The 10,973-nt window shown below is 49.4% G+C and overlaps 1 protein-coding gene across 2 annotated transcripts in view; it reads left to right on the top strand.

The window, feature by feature from the left end:
* Positions 1 to 10,568, top strand: part of Sumf2 (sulfatase modifying factor 2) — a 17,646-nt gene extending 7,078 nt beyond the window's left edge. Inside the window, exons 3-8 of one of the 2 annotated variants that reach the window (XM_029476918.1) lie at positions 288 to 332; positions 894 to 1,092; positions 4,597 to 4,652; positions 6,723 to 6,807; positions 6,956 to 7,100; positions 9,772 to 10,568. In XM_029476918.1, the coding sequence (XP_029332778.1) occupies positions 288 to 332; positions 894 to 1,092; positions 4,597 to 4,652; positions 6,723 to 6,807; positions 6,956 to 7,100; positions 9,772 to 9,856 (615 nt within the window). In that variant the 3' untranslated portion in view covers positions 9,857 to 10,568. The remainder of the gene's footprint in view (positions 1 to 287; positions 333 to 893; positions 1,093 to 4,596; positions 4,653 to 6,722; positions 6,808 to 6,955; positions 7,101 to 9,771) is intronic. The other variant, XM_021163178.1, reaches the window with a different exon arrangement.
* The last annotated feature ends 405 nt before the right edge of the window (positions 10,569 to 10,973 follow it).

Here is a 10,973-nt window from a genome sequence, read left to right on the forward strand (position 1 = left end):
TCTTCCAAAGGTCCGAAGTTCAAATCCCAGCAACCACATGGTGGCTCACAACCACCCGTAATGAGATCTGATGCCCTCTTCTGGAGTGTCTGAAGACAGCTACAGTGTACTTACATATAATAAATAAATAAAATAAATCTAAAAAAAAAAATTAAAAAACAAAACAAAACAACAATAAAGCCCCACAGCCCACAGTCTGTGTTCCACTTCCAATGTGGGTCGGGTCAAGAGGGGATCCTCTGCTGGGTCAGTTCGGCTTGCCCTGATAATGTTTTCTGTCTCTGCAGGCTGTTCACTGGTGGCAACCAGTGCCAAAGGCATTTTGGAGGCAGGTGAGTTTTGCTTCCTCTGCCTCATTATTGATAACACTGCTGAGTTTCATTCTGGCTTCCCTAAACCCGTAACTTGTCCAGGAATACTTTTTAAGACAGGGTCTCTCTGTATAGCTGTATAGCTGGGCTGCAACAGGCTCTGTAGACCAGGCAGGGGCCTCAAACTCAGAGATCTGTCTGCGTCTGCCTCTGGGTACTGGGGTCACATGCATCACCTCTCTGCCCCGCCAGGAATGATGAGTTAGGACATTTTAGGAGTAACCCTGTTTCTTCTGCTGTAACTCTTCCATATTTCCCACTGCTCTCTTTACTGAAGAAACCATCTTTTTGTCTCTCCCCTCCTCCCTCCTGTCTCACGGCATCCCACTCTGTAGCCCAGGTTCCTCCTTCCTCAACCTTCCGAGTGCTGGAAATCCAGGTGTGTGCAACGCTTGTCTCTTCTGTTTCCCCCTCACCGAGCTATCCTTCCGGACCTCCCTCCTCTACCTAGTATAAAAGCTGAACTGCGTCACCCCGAGCCAAGCCGGGTTTTTTTGTTTTGTTTTGTTTTTTGTTTTTCAGCCTTTCCCTAGATCCCAGAAGCCTGTCTCACTTCGCCCTGTCTGTCAGCCTGCAGGTCCCGGCTCTGGCATCCGAGAGAAACTGGAGCTTCCCGTGGTACACGTGAGCTGGAACGACGCTGGTGCTTACTGCGCATGGCGGGGGAGACGCTTGCCCACAGAGGAGGAGTGGGAGTTTGCAGCCCGAGGGGGCTTGAAGGGTACGTGGATCATCTTCCCTCCCTGTCCTGCACTGGCTTGAAAGGATGGGGCTGGTCCAAATCCCGTCCCGAAGGGATTTTCGAGTACCCTCCCGTAAGGATTTTTGTTTTTATTTTTTTTGAGACAGGTTTTCGTTTCTCTAGCCCTGGCTGTCCTGGAACTCACTCGGTAGACCAGACTGACTTCTAACTCAAGGAGCTCTGCCTGCCTCTGTCTCCTGAGTGCTGGGATAAAGTAACCTCTGCCCAGCTATAGTAGTGATTTTTAACGTGGGTAACAGTGTAGTATAAGAAGACAAAGAAAACCCACCAATCCCTGAGCTCACTCTAGCTCAGGATCTGAAAGCTTACCACCCATCCTCACCCTGGAAAAAATCTCCACTCTGAAAAGCCTCTCCCCACCACCAAGAAATTGTATATAAAGCCTGCCTTCTGCTCGGCCCTCTGCTGCTTCCCCCAACCCCAGCAGAGGCCGCCACACTCCCGGGTTCTCCCTCTCAGTCTCTCCCGTGAGGTTTGTTATGCAGTGTGACTTTGTGGTATTCCTTGACTCTTGACTGCCAGGATACCTCTCAGAGCATGGCTGTAACTCAGGGAGCTTGACTGCATTTCCTCAACGCTGCTAGATGGGTCCTGCTCTACTGCTCCAGGGGTCACAAAACACATTTTGAGATGTGGGAGAAGCCAAAGCTGGGGTTTTCAGACTCCCTGGTACCTAGTCCTCCCTGGGGTGCCGCACACAGGAGTTGGGAATGACAGATCAGGGGTCCACTGGCCCATGAGGAGGCTGAGACTGGAGGCTCCCAAACCCTTGGCCATCTAGGCGTTGCAGAGTTAAGAGAAGTTGGGAATGGAGTAGGGGCTACAGGCTAAGGACAGTTCCTAGCCCTGGGGCTGGGGGGAGGGGGAGCTCTCGCTTAGCTCAGTGGTGATTGTCCTTAGCTTGATGGCGGTTGTCTGGAGTACAGATGGACTTTCTGTGGGAGATTTAGCTGTGGTTTTATAGGCTAAGGCCTTTTCCTTGTTCCCCATGGCCATGGTAGATGAAAGAAATAGTCTATGGTTCTAAACTGTTAATGACTGTTCATCGTGGAAAATGGATGCATACTAACGTCTCAGGGTAGACCCGAGATTAAATACCTCTTGCAGGGAGGAATGTCTGGGGAGGGAAGCTTATTGGCTAAACCCTCAGGGCCTCTAGGAACCTCATTAGCATGGAGAACTCTGTTTGGGGCTACATGACAGAAGTGGGGAACATGGCACCTGTTCCAGACCAGGAATCTGGCAGGGATCGGGGAGTCGCATAAGTCTCGGATGTGTGCCCACCAAGTCTCCAGGTCTCAGACCCACTCTAACTTACCAGGCGTTCTGGCATGGTCTTAGCATCCCACTCTAACACTTTTTTTTTGGTTTTTCGAGACAGGGTTTCTCAGCTCTGGCTGTCCTGGAGCTCACTTTGTAGACCAGGCTGGCCTCGAACTCAGAAATCCGCCTGCCTCTGCCTCCCGAGTGCTGGGATTAAAGGCGTGCGCCACCACACCCGACTCCCACTCTAACACTTTTGCTAGGGAAAATTTGCCCCTGCCAGAGCAGAGCTGTAACGCTTGCATTACGGAACAGAACTTTTAACACTTCCATAGAAGCCTTTCCCTTCAGAGCTGTAAAACTTACATACGGACCAGTTGCTGGTCTATAGTTTCATCTCTGGTCCAGGACAGATCCATCACCTACAACATACTGTGAAAGCTAAAACCTGGGGGGAAACAGACTTTAGGGGGCTAGAGAGAGATAGCTTAGCAGTTAAAAGCGCTGGTTGCTCTTCCAGAGGAACTAGATTCGATTCCCAGCACCTACAGAGTGGCTCACGACCATCTATCTATCTGTAACTCCAGTTCAGGAAATGAGCGCCCCCTCCTGGCCTTCATGAGCACTGCATGGATGTGGTGCATAGTCGTACTTTCCCACAAAACACTCATACACATAAAACACTTTTAATTTTTTTTGGGAGGGGGGAATGGGTTTATTCAGCTTACACTTTCCACATTGCTGTTCATCACCAAAGGATGCAGGACTGGAATTCAAGCAGGTCAGGAAACGGGAGCTGATGCTGAGGCCATGGAAGATGTGACTTGCTGGCTTGCTTCCCCACTTTTAAATTTTTTAATTAAAAAAGAGAGATAGCCGGGCATGGTGGTGCACGCCTTTAATCCCAGCACTTGGGAGACAGAGGCAGGCGGATTTCTGAGTTTGAGGCCAGTCTGGTCTACAGAGTGAGTTCCAGGATAGCCAGGGCTACACAGAGAAACCTTGTCTCAAAAAAAAACAACAAAAAAAATTTTTTTAATTAAAAAAAGAGATTAAAATTTTTATTCCTTTAACTTTGTTTCCTTTTTATTTGCACACGTGTCATGTGTGTACAGGTCAGATGAAACTGATTCTCCTGAAACTGGAGTTACAGATGGTTGTGAACTGCCATACGTGTATACTGGGACTGAACCCACATTCTATGAGGAAATAGCAAGCATGCTTAACTGCTCAGCCATCTTGAAGCCCTAAAAAATATTCTTAGAAAGTCACACATAGTGGCACCAGGGCTTACATCCCAGCACTCAGGAAGCAGAAGCAGGCAGATCTCTTGTGAGTTTAAGGCCAACCTGGTCTGAACAGTGAGTTCCAGGACAGCCAGGGCTATATAATGAGACCCTGTTTCAAAAAAAACCCAAAAAACAAAAAACAAAGAACAATTTACATGGTCAGGGCTGCAGGATGATAGACTCATGAGCAAACCCGGTGATGGGTCTACCAGTGACTCGCTCTCCTTTCCACAGTGGTGATGCTCCTGCCTCAGCCTCCTGGGTGCTGTAATCCCAGGCGTGAGATAACAAGCCTAAACACTAACAGGGCTTCTCTGTGTAGCCTTCGCTGTACTGGGACTAGCCTCAAACTCAAGTGATCCGCCTGCCACTGCCTTCCACGTGCTGGGGTTAAAGGCCTGCGTCACCACCGCCTGACTAAACAGCCCAAAGAGCAACTCTTTAATGTCTGTAGGAAGGGAGTGAGGCTTTTGGTAACTCTGTCTGTCATCCTGCAGCCCTGACGGTGGAAACTGTCCTTAAAACGGAAACCCTTTCCCCACCTAAGCACTTGAACACACTTGTGAAACACAAGGTTCCATCATTAATCAGTTAGAACCTGTTGATGTTTGCCCTTTTAAGTCCAGCTAACAGGTTCCTTACTCCTTTTTCAACCCCCCCCCCATACATACACACACACACACACACACACACACTCAAGAGTCACAGGTGCTCAGCAGAGGAATGAAATCTACCTTCCAAGGGGTAGAAGGGGGTGGGGCCTGGCCTGTGATGGAATGATGTCAGCCCTTCTTCGCCACCTCCTGCCTTCCTTCCTGTTTCCTCCATTTCTCCCTCTTCCCTACCCCCCCCCCCACCTTCTCACCTTCTCAAATTCTTTCTCTTTTTTTGTCTCTTTGCCATTCTATAGGTCAGGTTTATCCATGGGGGAACCGGTTCCAGCCAAACCGCACCAACTTGTGGCAGGTAAGACCTAAGGAATTGTTTTCCATCCCCACCAAGACTCAGAGTGCTCTGTGGAACACTGCCAAGGCCAAGGGCACAGAAGACAGTGCTGAGTGTGGCCTGGTGCCACAAGTTTGTCCTCCCAGGCGGAATCACAAGTTCAAGGCCTTCTTGAGCAGCTGACTCGGAATTTAAACATGGGTGTACCCTGCCTCAAAAAAAAAAGAAAAATATGTTTTTTTTTTTTTTTTTTTTTTTGGTTTTTTCGAGACAGGGTTTCTCTGTGTAGCCCTGGCTGTCCTGGCACTCACTTTGTAGACCAGGCTGGCCTCGAACTCAGAAATCCGCCTGCCTCTGCCTCCCAAGTGCTGGGATTAAAGGCGTGCACCACCACGCCCGGCTGTTTTTTTTTTTTTAAAGATTTATTTATTTATTATATGTAAGTACACTGTAGCTGTCTTCAGACACTCCAGAAGAGGGCGCCAGATCTCGTTACGGATGGTTGTTAGCNACCATGTGGTTGCTGGGATTTGAACTCTGGACCTTTGGAAGAGCAGTCGGGTGCTCTTACCCACTGAGCCATCTCACCAGCCCCAGAAAAATATGTTAACATGTGCGTGTGCCCATGCCTTGGCACACTTGTGGAAGGTGGAAGACATCTTATGGGAGTTGGTCCTCTCTTCCTACCATGCTGGTGGGGGGATGGAACTCAGGTCCTAGGCCTTGGCAGGAGACGCCTTCACCTCACCAATACCTTTACGGCATTATTAAACATTCACTTAAAACAGACAGGTGGTGGCAGCACACACCTTTAATCCCAGTACTTCGGAGGCAGAGGCTGGGGGACCGTTGTGAGTTCCAGGCCAGCCCAGTCTACAAAGCGAGTTCGAGGACATCCTGGGCTAGATAGACCCTGTCTCTAAAAACAAAACAACAGCAGAGAAACAGATAGACAGACAGACAGAAATAAGTGTAACAGACTATCACATATGGTTGAGCAAATCACAGCCAATTATCTTCCCTCGTATAGGAGCAGCTACTCTTGTGTAGTGGCTGCAGTTTGTTGGACGTGTGTGTGACCTCTGCACGTGTGTGCACGTAGGTGTGTATGGAAGTCAATGGTTCATGTATGGTTTCTTTCTCAGTTGCTTCACCACTTTATTTTAGGATTTAAACCAAATCAATGCTCATAAAATAAAAATTAATAAACTTAAAATTTAAAAATTTTTAGCCAGAGGGTGGTAGTGCATGCCTTTAACCCCAGCACTCAGGAGGCAGAGGCCAGCAGATCTCTGAATTCAAGGCCAGCCTGGTCTACAAAGCAAGTTCCAGGACACAAGTGTTGGGAATGAAACTCTGGTCTCCTTGGGTCCTCTGCAAGCAATGTGCATGCTATTTTTTTTTAAAGATTTATTTATTTTTATGTGCATTGGTATTTTGCCTACAGGTCTGTCTGTGTGGTGGTGCCAGATCCCCTGGAACTAGAATTACAGACATTTGTGTAGTGCCATGTGGGTGCTGGGAATTGAACCCAAGTCCTCTGGGAGAGCAGCCAGTGCTCCTAACTGCAGAGCCATCGCTCCAGCCACTCCGCAGTATTTTTTGAGACAGGACATCTCAATGGAAGATGGAACCCTCTCTTTCATAGATTAGTTAGCCGACCACCCCCAGGATCTGTCTCTCTCTCTCTGCCCCCACAGCACTGGGGTTACAGATGCTTGCCACCACGCCCAGATTTTATATGGTTCTCAAGATGTGAACTTGGGTCCTTCTGCTTACAGAGTGAGCCGTCTCCCCAGCCCCTGGGCCCCAGTATTGATGAGAAGGAACCAATCACATGAGCAAACACAGGTGACTTTAAGTCAAGTCAGGAAGGGCAATGGAAGAGCAGGGGCTCCAGTGGCCCCAGCCCTGCCAGCGATGGAGGAACTGGATGGGCGGAGACAGCGCTCTTTCCAAAGCACCATGGAAGGGAACTGAGGTCACTCTCCCCGCATGAAGCAGCAGAGTGTAGTGACCCAGGTTTTCCTCTGGACAGACAGGAGCACATGCCTTGGGACAGGCTGATAAACCTTTCATTGTCTTTGTCAGGGAAAGTTCCCCAAAGGTGACAAAGCTGAAGATGGTTTTCATGGACTGTCACCAGTGAACGCTTTCCCCCCACAGAACAACTACGGTAAGACCTCCTTTCACACACAGTGCCTGACAAGGTGGCAGAGGAAAACCCTTCCTCTCCGATCCCCTGGCCCCATTTCCCCAGGGCATTTGGTGGGGAGGAGAGAGTCCCCTGCTTCTCCATCTGATGGCCCACTGCTACTCTGTAGGACTATATGACCTCATGGGCAATGTGTGGGAATGGACAGCGTCCACATACCAACCTGCTGCCCAGGACATGCGTGTCCTCCGGGGGGCATCATGGATCGACACCGCAGACGGCTCCGCTAATCACAGGGCTCGGGTCACCACCAGGTAAGGGTCCGGGGACCACAAGCCTCTGCCACCATGGCCCAGAGTTGGGACAGGAGCTGCTTCTGCACCCCATCCCATCTTCTCACACCAACCCCTTCCTCACCAAGCTCTTTCTGTATCCAGTCCCTACTCCTCCCACCCTTCGTGCAGATCCAGCCTCCATGCAAAGTTGTAAGAGGAGCAGGCCAGCGCTGCTGAGTGTGGGAGGTAAACATAGGTCCCCGAGGCAGCCTGGGGACCCTTTCCTGAGACTCAACAGCACCGAGGGGACAGAGGGAGGTCTGGCAACCTCCTGCTGTAGGCTCCCTCCCCACACCTAGCAGGGGCAGAGGAAGGAGACGGAGTTGCTCATCAATACATCACACCCAGGAGATCTGAGTTAACCGACTCATCAAGCTGCCGGATGCAGAAAAAGTTACTGCTTAGAGTCATTTTGTCAGCAGGGAAGTGCTGGGGCGGCTCGTCTTGTATGGCGGTCAGTGGTAGCTCCCCCATGGTTGACTTCTGGTCTCTGTGGCTTCTGCCTCACTCCCCATAGGTTTAGTTTGGTGGGCCATGGCTGAGACGCCTCAGACTTTGCAGTTGCAGATTATAGGTTTGGAAGATGGTGAGCCCCTGTTAACAGAGCAGACTGACTGCCGTGTTAGTCAGGGTTCTCTAGCATAACAGAACTTACAGAATGCGTTCCTCTCTATGTATAGAAAGGGGATTTATTGGAATGACTTACACAGGCTGTGATCCAGCTAAGCCAACAATGGCTGCTTATGAATGGATGGTACGAGAATCCAGTAATTGTTTAGTCCATGAGGCTGGATGTCTCAGCTGGTCTTCAGTAGCTGCTGGAATCCCAAAGTAAGCTCTAATGGCACTGAAGGAATGGACTTATTAGCAAGGTGTATTCCTCAGGGTCACAGAACTTATGGAATATCTCTTATACTGAGGAAATTTATTATGATGACGTACAGTCCGTAGTCTTAACTCCCCAACAATGGTCAGCTGTGAATGGAGAGTCCAAGAATCTAGTAGTTGCTCAGTCTCACGAGGTTAGTTGTTTCAGCTGGTCTTCTGTAGAAGTAGATTTCAACAGATGTGCTGGCAAGTAAATGCAAGCAGGCGAAGAAGAGCGGCTCTTCTTCCAATGTCCTCATGAAGGTCTCCAGTAGAAGGTGTGGCCCAGACTAAAGGTGTGTACCACCACACCTGGATCCGGGACTTGTTTTGTCCCAGGTTGCCCTTGAACTCAGAGATCTCCTTGCCCTTAGTCTCCTGGGATTAAAGGCATGTACTACCTTGCCTGGGCCTAAGCTTTTCATGGCCACTATGTCTCAAAATCTCCGTGCCAAGATCCAGGTTAGAAACTTGTGTCTTCCAGGCTCAAGATCTGGATCACAGGTGAGCCCTCCAACTCTGAATGGTAGTTCATTCCAGATATTGTCAAGTTGACAACCAGGAACAGCCACTACACAAGGTGAAAGCAAGCAGGCAAAGAGGGAAAGTTTCCTTCTTCCAGCAGAAGGTGTGGCCCAGAATAAAGGCCCGCCTCAAAAGATCTGGATTGGGCTGGAGAGATGGCTCAGTGGATAAGAGCACTGACTGCTCTTCCAGAGGTCCTGAGTTCAATTCCCAGCAACCACATGGTAGCTCACAACCATCTGTAATGAGAGCCAATGCCCTCTTCTGGTGTGTCTGAAGACAGCTACAGTATACTCATATAAATAAAAATAAAATAAGTCTTTAAAAAAAAAAAAGATCTGGATTAAAGGTGTGTCTTCCCACCTCAGAGATTCAGATTAGAAGTGGGTCTTCCCACTTCAAGTTGAGCAAAAACCCTCACAGGTGTACCCCTCCATTTCTGAGTTTTAGTTAATTCCAGATGCAGTTGAGGTGACGACTAGCCATCATGTGCCGTGCAGCTGTGCTGAGCTGTTCTGCTAAACTTAGAGCAGGAGCCACTCATCAGTGGTCACTAAGATCACCCTCTATTGCAATCCTTTGTGGCCACCCACCGCCCCACTCTGTCCCCTTCCCCCTAGTGGCAGGCACACTTGCTGGACTTGACCTCAGACCAATCATGTTGGTTATGATTCAGTTGCTGTGAAAAGACACCACGACCAAGGCAACTCTTATGAAAGAAAGCATTTAATGGGGGGATTGCTTACAGTTTCAGAGGGCTAGTCCACGGTCATCATGGTAGGAAGCAGAACGTGGTGGAGCTGGAAGGGCACTTGCGAGCTTCATATCCTGACCCACAGGCAGCAGGCAGTGAGAGACCCTGCCTGGGCCTCTCATGGGTTTTTTTTTTTTTTTTTTTGGTTTTTTTCGAGACAGGGTTTCTCTGTGTAGCCCTGGCTGTCCTGGAACTCACTTTGTAGACCAGGCTGGCCTCGAACTCAGAAATCCACCTGCCTCTGCTTCCCGAGTGCTGGGATTAAAGGCGTGTGCCACCACGCCCGGCTCTCTCATGGGTTTTTGAAACCTCAAAGCTAATCCTTCGTGACAGTTCCTCCAACAAGGCCACACCTCCCAACCCTTCTAAAACAGTTCCACTCCCTGATGACTAAGCATTAAAACATACCAGGGCCATTCTCATTCAGACCACTACAGCTCCTCTTTTCTCGACAGATTCCCCCCGCCCCCAAACAGTATGCACCTCTCTTCCTTCTCTATCCAGGATGGGAAACACTCCCGATTCAGCCTCAGACAACCTGGGCTTCCGCTGCGCCTCCAGTGCAGGCCGACCGAAGGAGGACCTGTGAGCAGCCAGACCGAGATGGAGAACACCCTCTCAGCCCTGTATCTCCCTGACCATATTCCAGAGGCAGCTGGCTACCAAGCTCATGCGTCTGAGGGTGGCCTTTTGAGCCCCTCCCCTCTGACAGACACCAAGAACGCTCGGACCGCAAGAAGGGACTGCAGTAGCCTGGAAGATGAGGACCTGGATGTCCAAGGCTGGGAGCTGGTCTGTCTCTTAAGTGCAGTATTAAGGACAAAGGAACCAAACCCTCCAGTATCCAAAAGATGGCATTTTTTAAAATCTCTCCCTTTTTGCTTTCTCCCTGGCTGGTTCAGCTTTCACTTCTGGGAAATTCTGCAGAAGGAAAATGCTTCCTTTGTGAGGTGGTGCCAAAGCCTTGCTGCCAGAACCTAGCCTCGCTGTCCTCTGAAACGAGATATTCACTATGTGGCAAGGCTGGTCTCGAACTCTCGATCCTCCTACCTCAGCTTCCTGGGTGCTGCTGGGATTACACACCACGCCCACTATTTAAAAGCCCCGGTAAAGCAAATGATTTATGAAGTGAAGATGTGCATTGTGGGAGAACCAAAGTCAGTGCCCTTCTAGGAAGACAAATGCCAGAACCTTCTCTGAGAGTTAGCTAATCATGTAGGGCCTTCTGTGTATCCTGCAAACATGACCCTGAAGAAGAACTGGATCCTATGAGGTCAATAAATTCTTATGTATATCAGGAAGTGCAATATAATTGTTGTTTGAGATAGGGTTTCATGTAGCCCAGGCTAGCCTCACGCTCCTTGTGCTTTCACTTCCTCAAATATCCATAACCTTAGCTAGGCAGTTATGAGCGCCTGTTCTTGCAGAGGAGGGGTTCAATTCCTACCACCCACAAGGTGGGCTCAACTATCTATACAACTCCAGTTTCAGGGTTTCTGACGCCTTCTTGTGACCTCAACAGGTACTGCATGCATGTGGGTTACATAATATACATGCAGCTAAAACCTTCATAAAATGCATCAATCTTTAAAAAAACAAGAAAACTATAACTTGGGAGGCAGAGGCAGGCGGATTTCTGAGTTCGAGGCCAGCCTGGTCTACAGAGTGAGTTCCAGGACAGCCAGGGCTATACAGAGAAACCCTGT

This window comes from Mus caroli, chromosome 5 (assembly GCF_900094665.2).
Source record: "Mus caroli chromosome 5, CAROLI_EIJ_v1.1, whole genome shotgun sequence".
NCBI classification, from domain to species: Eukaryota; Metazoa; Chordata; class Mammalia; order Rodentia; family Muridae; genus Mus; species Mus caroli.